Source organism: Physella acuta, unplaced genomic scaffold (assembly GCF_028476545.2).
Source record: "Physella acuta isolate Inbredline_101_S28 unplaced genomic scaffold, ASM2847654v3 ptg000119l, whole genome shotgun sequence".
Classification (NCBI taxonomy): domain Eukaryota; kingdom Metazoa; phylum Mollusca; class Gastropoda; family Physidae; genus Physella; species Physella acuta.
In genome coordinates, this window is record NW_026731639.1 from 776,289 (window position 1) to 794,719 (window position 18,431).

General features: G+C 35.1%; 1 protein-coding gene across 1 annotated transcript in view; it reads left to right on the forward strand.

Annotated features, from left to right (window-relative positions):
- Window positions 1-1,751: 1,751 nt before the first annotated feature.
- The window catches only part of LOC131934878 (uncharacterized), a 29,062-nt gene continuing 12,382 nt past the window's right edge, over window positions 1,752-18,431 (forward strand). Inside the window, exons 1-7 of the mRNA XM_059291028.1 lie at window positions 1,752-2,200; window positions 6,378-6,607; window positions 6,728-6,955; window positions 7,093-7,185; window positions 8,849-8,920; window positions 9,119-9,419; window positions 13,199-13,305. Of these exons, the coding sequence (XP_059147011.1) occupies window positions 1,844-2,200; window positions 6,378-6,607; window positions 6,728-6,955; window positions 7,093-7,185; window positions 8,849-8,920; window positions 9,119-9,419; window positions 13,199-13,305 (1,388 nt within the window). The 5' untranslated portion in view covers window positions 1,752-1,843. The remainder of the gene's footprint in view (window positions 2,201-6,377; window positions 6,608-6,727; window positions 6,956-7,092; window positions 7,186-8,848; window positions 8,921-9,118; window positions 9,420-13,198; window positions 13,306-18,431) is intronic.

The following is an 18,431-nucleotide window of genomic DNA, read 5'->3' on the forward strand; positions in this document are numbered from 1 at the left end:
ACAGAAACTAGAGGGGTCGGCCTGGTCGAGTCGGTAAAGCTCATGGTTGCTAAACCGAAAAGTCTCGAGTTCGAACCCCCGGGCAGATGAGGCTCGTTAGCTGGGGACAGCCACTCTTCTAGGAGAGACAACTCCAAAATTAAACAACTGCTGCCTTGTAGTTTGTTCTTGGTTGGACAAAGGCTATGAAAGCAAATCCAAAAAGAAAAGCAGGCTGAAATCAGAGTCAATGGCCTCAATGGCGCATAACCAGTTGACACGTAACGCTTAATTGTGTTGGAGGCATGGTCGAATCGGCAAAAAGCTCATGGTTGATAAATTTGAACAAAGTCTTGAATTCAAACGCACTGGCAGATAATTCTCGATCCCCTTCAACACTAATAATTAAGAACGAAGAAGAAGAAGAAGATCTTTTGCTTATACGTAAGATTTCGTGTACCTACTGAAACATTTAAGTTATAGGCTTTTCAGAAACCTAAAGTAGAATAAGTGCCTCTTCCGTATACCAGAAATCTCTCAAAAGTTGATACATAACTACAAATTTGAATCAATACTTATATGTGAGACTTTGTTAACATAACTAAAACGGAACCCAAGTTATCTTGTTTACATACATACATACATACATACATACATACACACATACATACACACATACACCCATACACCCATACACACATACACTCATACACACAGACAGACAGACAGACAGACAGACAGACAGACAGACAGACAGACAGACAGACAGACACATTTTGAACTGTTATCGGCCGAGGCCGCTAGTTCTATCGTTCACAAATCATACGAGTCGACTCTATGTCGTCTTCAACTCCGCTTGACTCAGCGAATCCTTGGGGTTTCTATCAAACCCTGAGCTTTATCTTCTTCTACATATAGAAAATTAAAGTATGTGGGTTTGTGTCTCTATTAAATGCATTATATAACAACGTTTATCAAATCCCTGTGAAAGTTTGGAAAGTTGATAAAAAATATTTATGAGAAGTTATCTGCGGGGAAAAAAATGTAAATTTCGCAGGGGCGGCGCCCTTGTATGAACAAACCCCACGCCCCAACAACTATGATCCAAGTAATGTAGCGTCGGCTTTGTTTAAACGTAAATAGATCTAGCTTGGTTTTAGAAAACAAGGTCACGCGTCTAAAATACATGATTGGTAACGCATTGAAGGAATTTCCTTAAAATGTTGTGTCAGTCGTTCTTCTGAGATCGCAGCAACGCGTGGGACTGGCACGCTAGTTGTTATAAAAGCATATCCGAGAAAGTGTATGAAAGACGGGGCGGTAGACTTTCTTCGGGGAGGGCTCTGCCTCCCCCCCCCCCCCCCCCGAAGAGATGCCTGGAAGAAACTCTGCATGCAATTGCTTTACACCACTCCATGCTTCAAAAGATACAATAAAATGATGATCCTACTCCGTTTGTGATGATCAATTAGTGTTTCTTCCAGACTTTTTTCTCCGGGGGGGGGGGGGCACTTGATATTTTCGGCGGGGGGGGTGGACTAAATTTTCGGGGAGGGGGACGGGACACTGTTAAATGTTTGTTTTCTGTATAAATTCCATTTCGCTAGGGGGGGGGGTAGAAGAAACACTGATTAACTATCATAGTAGGCCAAGATTGAGTTAAGCGAATCGACTCATAGAAGACTGCGAAATTTATTTAAGGAAAAATGAAAATGCACATTTTTAAACTTCTATTTTTCACCGGAAATAGGTCCTTAAGTACCTTCTAAAAATAGAACACACTTGCACCACTGCTGCTATAATTTTAAATTCCCCTCGTTGTTACTGAATTGTTCTCTTACATATCTAGAATTTATAAATTAAAATGTGGACCAGCTGGAATCCTTTTAAAAGAAAGGAAAAGGAAGGAAATGAAAATTCTAAACATTTTGGGAATAATATCAGTGGTAAAGAAAATTTACTTGCAATGGCAGTGGTCAACAATCAGAACAATGAGATGAACAATCAGAATCTGTTTCAAAATTTGAATCAGAATTTCAACAGAACATCTAGATTTAGGTCTAGTAGAAATTCACGAGAGATAGATCTAGATTTGAATAACTCGGCCTCATCAGGATTATTTTCTGAATCTGATACCAAAAATGTTGACAGCAATTTTGCTCAGGAATCAAGTTTAAATACTTCAGCCAATGGGAACTATAATAATAATCCTCACCAGAAGGTAGGTTGTCATTTGTCAGGAATGTCAGTGTCACCATTTTATCGTAATTTATCAATGATTTTAGAGAACGATCTCCGATAATAATACTCGGTAATCTATTGTTTTTAGGTAGGCCTACGTAAAATTGCCAGCAGCTAGTAATGTACGAAAAAGTTACCTCATTGTCAAGGCTTTAATAGAAGTATGTTGTGATATATTTGTGTCAAATATTATAGATAAATGAATAGGCCTAATAAACATAAATCAATGGCTAAATCAGGCTAAATCTATCAATAGGCCTATAGACCAGAAATTAACTTTAAACAGCAGTGTTTGCGAGCAAGATTTGCTATATATTATATAAACAGCAGCCATTTGTAAAATAGAGTGGCTTCCCCTGAATCTTGCGCTATAAGTTTACAAAAAAAAACTTAAACAATATGGCTGCTGTAGTAAATGAGCATATGGTTGCATCTGTTGGAAACATAGCTAGTCTTCATTTATTAAGGCCCCCCCCCCCACCCCCTTCTGAAAAGTTTTAATTCAATTGTCTAAAAACAAGTAGGCCTACATAAATGAAACTTTGAAACATTTTTGTATTTTTCAAAACATAAATCCTCCTCAAAATGTGAAATAATTATTAAAATTTAAGGAGTCACCTGTTTTTCACATTACTAGTCGCGGGTGATTTTTATGTAGGCCTACCTAAAACAATAGATTACCTTATACTCTCCCAAAAATAGGTGTGTTGAGTTGTTAGTAAGTATAAGTAGTAGTAGGCCTAATAAATATAATAAATAATTAGGGCCCTATGTAATCTCGACTAGTTTTATGATTTTATGGTAAGAAACTAAGGTTTGGGTTAGGCTGTTCGATTGACAGCTTCCGGGTTTGTTTGTTTTGAAACCATCTCGTGGCCCATGCACTAGAAGCGCATTACTAAAATGGCGACCTGTTTAGCTTTCATTACTTGGTACGGGTAGAGGGATAAAACTAATGATTATGAAGCCATTGTCAATTTTAGAAATCAGAACTGCCGTTTCTATTTAAGTCTGTTATTTAAAATTTAAGAATTGTCAGGTGAACTTTTGACTTAATTTCTCTGTCTCTCAAGCGGCGCTTTAATGAAAGTAGCTCTATGTATTTTTGTCTTTCTTGTGTAGGCCTATAGAATTAAGCATTTTGATGGAAATTTCATAATGATTTTTTAATTTAAAAATGTAGGCCTAGGGCGCCCCCCCCCCCCCCCCCCCCATCAATAATAGCTAGCAAACTAGTAAACTAAGCCAATTTAGCATATTTTAACTTTCTGTGCAAAGTCATTATTACTGAAAAAAATTCCAAAGTCAGGTCAGCCTGTGGCACCCTCCACTGAACTTGACTGAAGGAAAAAAAAATTGACCTGTGACCTTCATTAAAACAGAATTTAATTTTGTTTGTTTTTAATTTTTAGTAAACATGGGAGAATGTTTATACCAGTGTCTGATAATGGAATCTTCTTTAAAAAAGGGGTGTTAGGTTACTGGTAGTTAACTAAATGCACACATGGCTATCTAATGTCAATGCTAACCCTGTCCCTAACCCCAACCCTGGTCCTACCATACGCCTAACCCTAATTTCTAACCATAAAATTAGTCGACATTACAATACTACTAACAACCCAACACCCCTTTTTTAAAGAAGATTCTATTATCAGACACAGGTATCTATAATCATCCGAAAAGTAATTTTAATTACAGTTGTTAAGTGAGATAAACAGCTTAATAAACACGTTTTCTTGAGGGGATGTGGCACATCACAATTGGAATTTTATATTTCTGTGTTTTATGACTATATTTATACACAATCAGCATTCTATGCTAATTTGCTAAAGGGTAAGTAAACCAAGTTACAAAATCTGCAATTTAACTAATAATTCATACTTTCAGTTTAAAAAATATAAAAAATGATCATCAATGAAGAGAGCGTAAACATTCTATTTTTAGGTGTGACATAAAAAAACAGTCATAAATCTAGCCAATTAACTGGATTCTTGTGCGTCACACATTTTCCCGCGCCTCGTTCTCACCAAAAAAGATATAATAAAATGGCATTATTGAGGGGTGCTCAGTTGCACGGACCACATCACATGCAGACCATAAATTATTACCAGTTAATTGTGATGTGTGTAAAATTGATACTTTCAAGTTTTGTCTACACATAGTCTGGGTTATTATACTTTTAGAGTTATTTGATTCAAAAGGTAAGAATTATGTAGAGCTACTTTCACTAAGGTGCCGCATGCAAGACAAACAAAGAAATTAGGTCAAAAGTAGATCTGACAATTCTTAAATTACAGACTTAAATAGAAACGGTAGTTCTGATTTCTAAAATTGATGATGAATCATGATGGCTTCATAATCATTAGTTTTATCCCTCTACCGAATAGTGAAAGCGAAACTGGTGACCATTTTTGGTAAGAGCATGAGCCGTGAGAGGGCTTCAAAACAACAAACCGGAAGCTGTGAATGAATCGAACGGCCTAATAAAATGGATTAAATAACATGCCTATATCTTAATTTGCCATCCCACGTAGTGTTATAGTTATATAAGAATATTTGAGAAAGTTTAGGGAAGATCACTCCAGGTTTTCTTTTCTTTTTAAATAGCCTATTATTTCCAACGCTATTTACTAGATCTAGGACCAAGGTTGAATACGTATAGGCTACTCAACAAGAGCTGAACTAAATTAGTAAATTACTTTATTATTATTCTTTCAAAGTAGCTAACTCTCACTGTTAGGCTATACTGACTATACTATTTTAGTTTTAGTTTAATTGTAAACATAATGCAATTAGATCATTAACACATTACACAGGTTTAATGTTGGAAACAAAATAATTTCATCATATTAAACAGGATTTTAATTATTTAAATTTGTGGGGGAGTGGGGTAGGCAACCGTAGAAGAATTATTTCCTGTCACTTTGATTAGAGAAAGGTTAATATAAACATTAGCTCAATTGTCTATAGGCGTAATAAATGTCATTATACTGTAGGCCTAAGTAATTATAATGAGTACAAATGTTGCATCATTTTATAAATTTGTCGCTAAAACATAATCTGTATAAAGTCTGGAATTTCATTTTCAAAAAGTCATACCAACCCTGCTAGCCCACTAGCTATGTGCTACCAATACCCCAAAGTCCAGCTCATTTGGACAGTGGGAAGTGGATTAAATGTGGATTCCAAGATTTGCAGAATATACTATTGAGAATATATAGGCTAGTAATTTTTAAATTAAACTTTAATGACTAATTTTCCAATTCTATTATAATTTTGATATTCTTGCATTGTCAACCCAGATCTACCTCTGTGCTAAATTTCAGCTCAATCGGACAATGGGAAGTGGGTTAAATTAAGATTCTGAGATTTGCAACGCCACACCCTGACACACCCACAGGCACACATACTTAGTGAGTCAAACAAAAGCCTTTAATAAAAAAATAGTGTTTTTTTTTCAAATGGGACACAAAATGAACTGTGCATCAACATCATTGTGTTCTTTGAACACAGTGATTACAATATGATTTTTCCCACAAAAGTAAATACAACAATAAATATTTATTGCAAATCACTGTCACTTCTGCCTTCTGCTGTTGCTAGACTAGAATCTCTCAGCTTGGCAATGCAAAACATAAGGTTAAGATGCTGACATTGTACATGTGAATCCATATGCTACATATTGGTCCGACTACTTTCTTTTTTTGCTCAACATAGTTAATATGAAGATTTTAAAATATAAAAAAAACAAAACACACGAGGCACCATCATGAAAGTCTCCATTTGACTGCGGGCCACAATATTTATATAAAGTAATATTCATCACAGCATTTTTATACATTATCAACATACGTTTGTATAGGTGCTGCTGAAAGTGACGTCAAGGGGTCCACGCTACCAATACATGTTATGTTGTGCTGTCGTGTTTGTACCATCATTTGCCTTGGCTGCTAGTCCTATTGCTCGCACTGACAAAATCCGATCGTAAATCATTTGAGTCTGGTGTGTCTTGAACTCCAAACTCCTGGGGGTTCAATCAAACCCAGGTTAATATCCACTGCTCTAGACTAAGACACACCTCTCTTGCAGATATTGTGTATAATTAAAATGGAGTGCTTACTGTTGTTAATGATGACAATATTTTGTTCTGTTACTAGAACTTGACACCAGAGCATATGCCCTCTAGAGCAAGTACTGGAGTGCAGGAGCAGCTGAACACATCTCAGGCATGGCATTCCAAGGGAACTGACAGGCTTATAACTGTGGAGTCACCTGCTGATCAGATGATGGCACCTAAGAAATTTAGTGGAGTTCATGGACCATTGCTATCTTCCCCTATAGTTCCTAAAGTTAGGAGAGCTTTAGAATCTAATGTTGGGTTAAGGAGGTTAGAAAACTTTGCTGCTTAATACTAGTAGACAGTGTACTTGAGAGTTACAATATGCATATTGATTTGAGTTGAAAATGAATTCATTTGTATGTTGTATTTTCTGCTTGAAATTTTCAGCTCACAGTCACCTTTTTCGCCTGTATCTAAACCTCTGGGCAGGTCCCTGAGCTTAAACCATGGATCAGTAGTTAATCCAACCAGATCAACAGCAGGGCAGGTTCCATGGGTTAGACTTAAGAAGAGAGAATCACTAGGCCTGACAGAATTAATGGCAGGAAACACAGCACAAAGCCCTAACACAATTAAACTATCAACTCCAGATGTCAGGCTGCCTTCAGCCCCTGTGTATGTGTTTTCTTATACTTCCTCTAAGCTTGTTAACTTAATAGCATCATTCTACCCAAACACTAATTTAGTAATATCCATGAAAGAAAAATTCCACCAAAGCTGAAATAGCTTACTTTCATCCTTTTGTATCTTAGATTTAAGAGTACCCCATTGATTGTGACAACAGAGCCAAACAGATTGTGTGCAGTGGATACAAAAGCTGTTGTGTCAGCCATACGAGAAAAAAGGTAATGTCCTGAAGGTGTCAGATTGCCTTTCCCTTGCTGATATAAATGTCCTAAAGGTGTTAGATTGCCTTTCCCTTGCTGAGTGATATAAATGTCCTAAAGGTGTTAGATTGCCTTTCCCTTGCTGACTGATATAAATGTCCTAAAGGTTTCAGATTGCCTTTCCCTTGCTGACTGATATAAATGTCCTAAAGGTGTTAGATTGCCTTTCCCTTGCTGACTGATATAAATGTCCTGAAGGTGTCAGATTGCCTTTCCCTTGCTGATATAAATGTCCTAAAGGTGTCAGATTGCCTCTCCCTTGCTGACTGATATAAATGTCCTAAAGGTGTCAGATTGCCTTTCCCTTGCTGACTGATATAAATGTCCTAAAGGTGTCAGATTGCCTTTCCCTTGCTGACTGATATAAATGTCCTAAAGGTGTCAGATTGCCTTTCCCTTGCTGACTGATATAAATGTCCTGAAGGTGTCAGATTGCCTTTCCCTTGCTGACTGATATAAATGTCCTAAAGGTGTCAGATTGCCTTTCCCATGCTGACTGATATAAATGTCCTAAAGGTGTCAGATTGCCTCTCCCTTGCTGATATAAATGTCCTAAAGTCCTAAAGGTGTCAGATTGCCTTTCCCTTGCTGATATAAATGTCCTGAAGGTGTCAGATTGCCTTTCCCTTGCTGATATAAATGTCCTAAAGGTGTCAGATTGCCTCTCCCTTGCTGATATAAATGTCCTAAAGTCCTAAAGGTGTCAGATTGCCTTTCCCATGCTGATATAAATGTCCTAAAGGTGTCAGATTGCCTTTCCCATGCTGATATAAATGTCCTAAAGGTGTCAGATTGCCTTTCCCTTGCTGACTGATATAAATGTCCTGAAGGTGTCAGATTGCCTTTCCCTTGCTGACTGATATAAATGTCCTGAAGGTGTCAGATTGCCTTTCCCTTGCTGATATAAATGTCCTAAAGGTGTCAGATTGCCTTTCCCTTGCTGATAAAAATGTCCTGAAGGTGTCAGATTGCCTTTCCCTTGCTGATATAAATGTCCTAAAGGTGTCAGATTGCCTTTCCCTTGCTGATATAAATGTCCTAAAGGTGTCAGATTGCCTTTCCCTTGCTGATATAAATGTCCTGAAGGTGTCAGATTGCCTTTCCCTTGCTGACTGAGATATTCACATCAGATCCGTATCAACTTTTGAGCGATTTTCGATAACCGGAAGTGATCTTTTTCTACTTTGAAATTTTCAAAAGCCTATAACTTGAGTTATATTTCAGTTAGATAAATGAAATTTCACATGTAAGTAAAAGATGTAATTATCTGCCTTCTTTCAAAGTTTGAGTAATTTGGGTTGACCGGAAGTAGTAATTTACGCTATTTACAATTTCTAAAAAAACGCATGTAAATTTAAAAAGTACTAATAATATTCCGCTCTATTATGCACATTTTGTTTGGCGTTCGCTTGGTGTGCAATTCTTTTTCTATGAGATTCTATTCAATTTTAAAAAGTTTAAGTAATTAAAAGTCATGTCTATATCCTGAGTTGCCATCCCATGTAGTGTTATATAAGAATAAAAAAAGAAAATAAGAAAAAGTTAGGTGAGATCACTCCTGGTTTATTTGTTTTTGTCATTTTCCATAAGTTATTGGCTTTTTTTTATGACACCAATGTAGGAAAAGATTAGGAGTCAACCAGCAAGAAGAAATGTTTTGTGAAGACTCATGGACTTTAGCTGCTAAGAGAAGGTATATTCTTTTCAATTTCATTGACTTGATAGACATGAAGTAGTTAAATAGTTAATATCAAATTGTTCTCTACCTCTTGAAGTTCTCAACCGCTGCCAGCTTTGATACACACACTCTAACAATTTTGTGACCTGTGCAGATATGGTCGGCTCAAGTTATCACTTAGTCAAGAATATCTAATCATTTTCTTATTATTAGGCGCCAGGATAGCAGCCAATCAAATGCCTCATCAATACCAACCATGCCTGAATCTTTACCAAACTTGATTGGCTCACCTGGATCTTCGCTACTTCATATTGCAAGCATGTCTGATCCACGTCCATCAGCCGTTCCAGCCATTGACCCATTTGTCAGCCATCACCAGCGTACCATGGGGTTGGGTGGGGGGAAGCAGCTCTCACTACCACAGCAGCCCAACCCAGCTGGGAACAAGTCAGTGCTCAGATCTATCCAGTCTTCTCTCAGCTCTAGTCTTAGGGCAAAGACAAACCTGGCATTGGTAAGTGGCTCTCTGTGCTTGATCATCTGATCTCTTGGACTGCTAGTCATGTGACCTGTGTTGGACAGATAGTCATGTGACCTCTTAGACTATTAGTCATGTGACCTCTGTGCTGGACTGGTAGTCATGTGACCTCTTCCTACTTATTATTTCATGCTTCCGCCGGTATCTTTAAAATCTTGTTACCAACGAGACCTCTCCTACTAAGCATAAACTCTATACATAGTAAGGCCTGTAAAGGGTTAAAAACTATGAAGTTTATATATATATATATATATATATATATGTGTGTGTGTGTGTATATATATATATATATATATATATATATATATATATATATATATATATATATATATATAAATAATAGTTTCGCTGTCTGTCTATCTGTGTATGTATCTATCTATCAATGTATCTGTCAAGAACGCTTTTACTATAGAGAAAACACAAGCAGAGTAAAAACATGCATAGTAATTTGAAAAACGAAACGTGACATCATATAGTAAGAAATAGTCTCAAGCCGTAAAAGTACACAAAGTTATATGACGTCATTGATTCTTGATTAAACAATGAATTATAAGCCAATTTTATCTAATCTTAAAAGTGGTTTGCGTGAAGAGTTTCTTTCATGCATCTCTTCGGGTCGAGGTGAAGCTCAACCCCCCCTGAAGGTCTTCCCCCACAAAAGAAATGACATCATCGATACTCTATAATAAAAACACTGACATTGCGGCCTTCACACCCCCCCTCCAAAAACGAAAAATGATTTATATATTTTTATATTTATATTATAAAATTTTTTTTACCAGTGTCGACCTCCTTCTCCCCCCCCCCCCCCCCGAGAATAGTATTCGCCCCTGCAAAAATTCAAGTGCCCACCCCCGAAAAAAATGTCTGAAAGAAACACTGTCTGTGTGAGTGAGGTTTATCAGTCAAAAGTAGGAAATGAGTCTATATTATAGTAGTGGGCTCTACCTTTAGTTTGTATAATCTACAAATGCGATCAATGTTTCTTTTTTTCCTCCCGGGGTGGGGGGGGGTACTTGAAATCAAATTTTCTGAGAGGTGGCGAACGCTAATAAAAGTGTATAATTCTCTTTTGTTGAATGGGACGTTAGATGGGTGTGGGCTCCACCCAAGTAGAGTTGCCTGGAAGAAACTCTAAATGCGACTTTTAACATGACTGAGAATAAGTGTAAGGTTTAGGGGTATGGCTACGACTATATTTAGTATCAATGTGCAGTAACTACATGTAGATCAAGCTTTAAATCCTATTAAAAAGCCGATTCTGGATTAAAATCCGTTTTCAATGTTATTTTTCCTCTCCGGTTCAATTTGAAGTTAAGGTTGTGAATTTTGGTTTTAGTTTAGAGAAAAAAGACAACACTATCAACCTAGCACCCATTGTACCCTTCCTCAACTGGCCATTTATGTCGTGTATATATATATATATATATATATATATATATATATAAGTAATGTGCGTGTGTTTGTCTTTTATGTGTTTCTTCACCTTTCATCCGATCACCATGAAACTTTGGAAAGTTGTTAAGAATACCTGGCGAGGTTTCTCCCAAAAAAAGAATTTCCAATTGGCAGGCGTGATTGAATTCTTCTCTATATGGTATATAAAAATAATTAATCAGGCGACCAATTAAGTCAAATTTAATGTCACGATTCATTGTCTTCATGTCTTGACCCATTTACCGATTACGAACCGTATCTGTCAGTTAGAAATGCCTGCAATTTCGCTTGGCCATTTCAATCTAGACAGACTGATGACAGAGGAAGTGAGTTAAATAAAAGCTTGTAAAAATAGATTGGGGTTTGACACTGATCGCCACAAAACTTTGGGGTGTTGATTCGAATGCTAAAGGGAAGGGTTCTGCAGAAAAATATTTTCAATTTCGAAAGGGCGGCGCCCCGGGATTGTGCGATTTTTCTTTATTATATACGGTATATAAAAAAATAAAAGTCGGATGCGGTTGGATTAAGCTTTAGGAAGATGATCAAAATACTCTCGAGTAGGTTTCTGCAAAAAAAAAATAAAAAAATTTCTTATGTGCGGTGCCTGGGAGAGTGCGATTTTAATCAATACATGTTTAGGCACCCATAGTTCCAGAGCGGCTATCTAAGCAATTGGTATCCAAACTGGTGTCCTGCATAGTGGGTAAGGGGTACTACTATATTCAGTGGTAAAACTGGCACAGCCGCCAGCGCCTCGGCTATTGTGTGATGCAAAGCGCCCTGGGCTCCCCTGCGAGCAATGTGATGCCTAAGTTCGTTTAAAAAAAGGCTACACACTAAAGACACGATGGGCAACATTAATAGGTGATGATATCAATTCAGGCGCATCCGCCGACGCCCTTGCAGGGTTTGATTTGACACCCTGGTCTTTCCCTTGAGCGCTATGGCGACTACGTTTGTTCTAAACAGTGTGATAGACAATGGATAAGATGGGGCGTCAGAGTCGCCCACTAAATTATATCAGGCGTGTCCGCCGGCGCCCTGATAGGGTGCGATTTGGCTGTGAACAAAAATTACAGTTTCAGCCCCCAAATGCTCACATGGGCCACTGAGGAACCTGTATTACATTTTTTTTTAATAATCAGAAAAATTAACTAAGGTTAGATTATTAACTGGGTTGTTTCTTTTTGTCCGTAAAAAAATCCAAAGTTTTGTCACTTTGCGAATGATGCAATTAGCATCTATTATTAGATGATCCAATCAGAAATTGAGATCGAGCTTCTAATAAAACACCACTAGTAACACCATTAGTGTCACTTTAGTGCATGACGTCTAAGATTATAGGATTGGTAACGCATTGATGAAACCTTTCTTATATATTTCGTCAGACTTTCTTCTATCTCTACGGCAACGTGCGAGGTCGGGTACGCTTGTTGTTTTATAAAAAATAATTTGAGTTGATATTTTTTTAAGAACCTGGTAACTCTTAATATTGTCAAATGCCACTTTTTACTTTCTCATATATACAAAGTATAGAGAAAGTCTTGTAATCTTGCAAAAAAAATAATTTTACATTTTACACCTCACTGATACGGAAAAACATAATTTTGCAATCTTGTCCGTATGTCTGTGTGTGTGTGTCTGTAAACACGATAATTTGAGTACCATTACAGCTAGGTTGATGAAATTTCATATATAAGTATTTTATCAAAATCATAGATCCGTATCAACTTTTGAGTGATTTCAGATAACCGGAAGTGGTCCTTTTTTACTTTGAATTTTTCAAAAGCCTATAACTTGAGTACTATTTCAGATAGATAAATGAAATTTCACACCTAAGTAAAAGATCTAATTCTCTACCTTCTTTCAAATTTTGAGTAATTTCCGTTGACCGGAAGTACTAATTTACGCTATTTCCGATTTCTCAAAAAACGAATGTAAATTTATAAAGTACTAATAATATTCCACACTATTATGCACATTTTATTTGGCGTTCACTGGTGTGCAATTATTTTTTCTACGAGATTTTATTCTATTTTAAAAAGTTTAAGTATTTAAAATTGATTAAAATTCATGTCTATATCCCAAGTTCCCATCCCCTATTTTTTTTAAATAAAAATATTCGAGAAAGTTTAGGGGAGATCACTCCCGGTTTATTAAAATATATTTTTGAGTCCTTATTCCTATTATTGCTGTGTTGTGCTGTTGTTTCTAATATTCTGTTTTTTCGCCATTTTTGTTCTACATATTTCAACAGTGGTATAGATTAAAAAATTTCATTCTTCTAGCTTCAATAAAAAATTTATTTATTTCAGCTTCAACAAAGTGGTATAGATTTAAAACGAGTTAGAGGGATAGCAAATGATCAAACACGCAGGCTGTCATTTGGTACGGATCAATCCAGGTTGGAGGATGATGCCAGGTATTCTATCTTACTTGTAGGATTAGGTCATTGTTGTTATTTGTAGGATTAGGTCATTGTTGTAATTGGTAGGGTTAGGTCATTGTTGTAATTGGTAGGGTTAGGTCATTGTTGTTATTTGTAGGATTAGGTCATTGTTGTAATTGGTAGGGTTAGGTCATTGTTGTAATTGGTAGGGTTAGGTCATTGTTGTTATTTGTAGGATTAGGTCATTGTTGTTATTTGTAGGATTAGGTCATTGTTGTAATTGGTAGGATTAGGTCATTTTTGTTATTTGTAGGATTAGGTCATTGTTGTAATTGGTAGGATTAGGTCATTGTTGTTATTTGTAGGATTAGGTCATGTCATTGTTGTAATTGGTAGGATTAGGTCATTGTTTTTATTGGTAGGATTAGGTCATTGTTGTAATTGGTAGGGTTAGGTCATTGTTGTTATTTGTAGGATTAGGTCATTGTTGTTATTTGTAGGATTAGGTCATTGTTGTAATTGGTAGGATTAGGTCATTTTTGTTATTTGTAGGATTAGGTCATTGTTGTAATTGGTAGGATTAGGTCATTGTTGTTATTTGTAGGATTAGGTCATTGTTGTTATTTGTGGGATTAGGTCATTGTTGTTATTTGTAGGATTAGGTCATTGTTTTTATTGGTAGGATTAGGTCATTTTTGTTATTTGTAGGATTAGGTCATTGTTGTAATTGGTAGGTTTAGGTCATTATTTTTATTGGTAGGATTAGGTCATTTTTATTATTTGTAGGATTAGGTCATTGTTTTTATTTGTAGGATTAGGGCATTTTTGTTATTTGTAGGATTAGGTCATTGTTGTAATTGGTAGGATTAGGTCATTGTTGTTATTTGTAGGATTAGGTCATTGTTTTTATTGGTAGGATTAGGTCATTGTTGTTATTTGTAGGATTAGGTCATTGTTGTAATTGGTAGGATTAAGTCATTTTTGTTATTGGTAGGATTAGGTCATTGTTGTAATTGGTAGGATTAGGTCATTGTTGTAATTGGTAGGATTAGGTCATTGTTGTAATTGGTAGGATTAGGTCATTGTTGTTATTTGTAGGATTAGGTCATTGTTGTAATTGGTAGGATTAGGTCATTGTTTTTATTGGTAGGATTAGGTCATTTTTGTTATTTGTAGGATTAGGTCATTGTTGTTATTGGTAGGATTAGGTCATTGTTTTTATTGGTAGGATTAGGTCATTGTTATTTGTAGGACTAGGTCATTTTTGTTATTTGTAGGATTAGGTCATTTTTGTTGATATTTGTAGGATTGGGTCATTTTTGTTGTTATTTGTAGGATTAGGTCATTTTTGTTATTGTAGAATTTGGTCATTTTTGTTATTTGTAGGATTAGGTCATTTTTGTTGATATTTGTAGGATTACGTCATTTTGTTGATATTTGTAGGATTAGGTCATTGTTGTTATTGGTAGGATTAGGTCATTTTTGTTATTTGTAGGATTAGGTCATTTTTGTTATTTGTAGGATTAGGTCATTTCTGTTGATATTTGTAGGATTAGGTCATTGTTGTAATTGGTAGGATTAGGTCATTTTTGTTATTTGTAGGATTAGGTCATTGTTGTAATTGGTAGGATTAGGTCATTGTTGTTATTTGTAGGATTAGGTCATTGTTGTTATTTGTAGGATTAGGTCTTTGTTGTGATTTGTGGGATTAGGTCATTGTTGTTATTTGTAGGATTAGGTCATTGTTTTTATTGGTAGGATTAGGTCATTTTTGTTATTTGTAGGATTAGGTCATTGTTGTAATTGGTAGGTTTAGGTCATTATTTTTATTGGTAGGATTAGGTCATTTTTATTATTTGTAGGATTAGGTCATTGTTTTTATTTGTAGGATTAGGGCATTTTTGTTATTTGTAGGATTAGGTCATTGTTGTAATTGGTAGGATTAGGTCATTGTTGTTATTTGTAGGATTAGGTCATTGTTTTTATTGGTAGGATTAGGTCATTGTTGTTATTTGTAGGATTAGGTCATTGTTGTAATTGGTAGGATTAAGTCATTGTTGTAATTGGTAGGATTAGGTCATTGTTGTTATTTGTAGGATTAGGTCATTGTTTTTATTGGTAGGATTAGGTCATTGTTGTTATTTGTAGGATTAGGTCATTGTTGTAATTGGTAGGATTAAGTCATTTTTGTTATTGGTAGGATTAGGTCATTGTTGTAATTGGTAGGATTAGGTCATTGTTGTAATTGGTAGGATTAGGTCATTGTTGTAATTGGTAGGATTAGGTCATTGTTGTTATTTGTAGGATTAGGTCATTGTTGTAATTGGTAGGATTAGGTCATTGTTTTTATTGGTAGGATTAGGTCATTTTTGTTATTTGTAGGATTAGGTCATTGTTGTTATTGGTAGGATTAGGTCATTGTTTTTATTGGTAGGATTAGGTCATTGTTATTTGTAGGACTAGGTCATTTTTGTTATTTGTAGGATTAGGTCATTTTTGTTGATATTTGTAGGATTGGGTCATTTTTGTTGATATTTGTAGGATTGGGTCATTTTTGTTGTTATTTGTAGGATTAGGTCATTTTTGTTATTGTAGAATTTGGTCATTTTTGTTATTTGTAGGATTAGGTCATTTTTGTTGATATTTGTAGGATTACGTCATTTTGTTGATATTTGTAGGATTAGGTCATTGTTGTTATTGGTAGGATTAGGTCATTTTTGTTATTTGTAGGATTAGGTCATTTTTTTTATTTGTAGGATTAGGTCATTTCTGTTGATATTTGTAGGATTAGGTCATTGTTGTAATTGGTAGGATTAGGTCATTGTTGTTATTTGTAGGATTAGGTCATTGTTGTAATTGGTAGGATTAGGTCATTGTTTTTATTGGTAGGATTAGGTCATTGTTGTTATTTGTAGGATTAGGTCATTGTTGTTATTTGTGGGATTAGGTCATTGTTGTTATTTGTAGGATTAGGTCATTGTTTTTATTGGTAGGATTAGGTCATTTTTGTTATTTGTAGGATTAGGTCATTGTTGTAATTGGTAGGTTTAGGTCATTATTTTTATTGGTAGGATTAGGTCATTTTTATTATTTGTAGGATTAGGTCATTGTTTTTATTTGTAGGATTAGGGCATTTTTGTTATTTGTAGGATTAGGTCATTGTTGTAATTGGTAGGATTAGGTCATTGTTGTTATTTGTAGGATTAGGTCATTGTTTTTATTGGTAGGATTAGGTCATTGTTGTTATTTGTAGGATTAGGTCATTGTTGTAATTGGTAGGATTAAGTCATTTTTGTTATTGGTAGGATTAGGTCATTGTTGTAATTGGTAGGATTAGGTCATTGTTGTAATTGGTAGGATTAGGTCATTGTTGTAATTGGTAGGATTAGGTCATTGTTGTTATTTGTAGGATTAGGTCATTGTTGTAATTGGTAGGATTAGGTCATTGTTTTTATTGGTAGGATTAGGTCATTTTTGTTATTTGTAGGATTAGGTCATTGTTGTTATTGGTAGGATTAGGTCATTGTTTTTATTGGTAGGATTAGGTCATTGTTATTTGTAGGACTAGGTCATTTTTGTTATTTGTAGGATTAGGTCATTTTTGTTGATATTTGTAGGATTGGGTCATTTTTGTTGTTATTTGTAGGATTAGGTCATTTTTGTTATTGTAGAATTTGGTCATTTTTGTTATTTGTAGGATTAGGTCATTTTTGTTGATATTTGTAGGATTACGTCATTTTGTTGATATTTGTAGGATTAGGTCATTGTTGTAATTGGTAGGATTAGGTCATTTTTGTTATTTGTAGGATTAGGTCATTGTTGTAATTGGTAGGTTTAGGTCATTATTTTTATTGGTAGGATTAGGTCATTTTTATTATTTGTAGGATTAGGTCATTGTTTTTATTTGTAGGATTAGGGCATTTTTGTTATTTGTAGGATTAGGTCATTGTTGTAATTGGTAGGATTAGGTCATTGTTGTTATTTGTAGGATTAGGTCATTGTTTTTATTGGTAGGATTAGGTCATTGTTGTTATTTGTAGGATTAGGTCATTGTTGTAATTGGTAGGATTAAGTCATTTTTGTTATTGGTAGGATTAGGTCATTGTTGTAATTGGTAGGATTAGGTCATTGTTGTAATTGGTAGGATTAGGTCATTGTTGTAATTGGTAGGATTAGGTCATTGTTGTTATTTGTAGGATTAGGTGATTGTTGTATTAGGTAGGATTAGGTCATTGTTTTTATTGGTAGGATTAGGTCATTTTTGTTATTTGTAGGATTAGGTCATTGTTGTTATTGGTAGGATTAGGTCATTGTTTTTATTGGTAGGATTAGGTCATTGTTATTTGTAGGACTAGGTCATTTTTGTTATTTGTAGGATTAGGTCATTTTTGTTGATATTTGTAGGATTGGGTCATTTTTGTTGTTATTTGTAGGATTAGGTCATTTTTGTTATTGTAGAATTTGGTCATTTTTGTTATTTGTAGGATTAGGTCATTTTTGTTGATATTTGTAGGATTACGTCATTTTGTTGATATTTGTAGGATTAGGTCATTGTTGTAATTGGTAGGATTAGGTCATTTTTGTTATTTGTAGGATTAGGTCATTGTTGTAATTGGTAGGTTTAGGTCATTATTTTTATTGGTAGGATTAGGTCATTTTTATTATTTGTAGGATTAGGTCATTGTTTTTATTTGTAGGATTAGGGCATTTTTGTTATTTGTAGGATTAGGTCATTGTTGTAATTGGTAGGATTAGGTCATTGTTGTTATTTGTAGGATTAGGTCATTGTTTTTATTGGTAGGATTAGGTCATTGTTGTTATTTGTAGGATTAGGTCATTGTTGTAATTGGTAGGATTAAGTCATTTTTGTTATTGGTAGGATTAGGTCATTGTTGTAATTGGTAGGATTAGGTCATTGTTGTAATTGGTAGGATTAGGTCATTGTTGTAATTGGTAGGATTAGGTCATTGTTGTTATTTGTAGGATTAGGTCATTGTTGTAATTGGTAGGATTAGGTCATTGTTTTTATTGGTAGGATTAGGTCATTTTTGTTATTTGTAGGATTAGGTCATTGTTGTTATTGGTAGGATTAGGTCATTGTTTTTATTGGTAGGATTAGGTCATTGTTATTTGTAGGACTAGGTCATTTTTGTTATTTG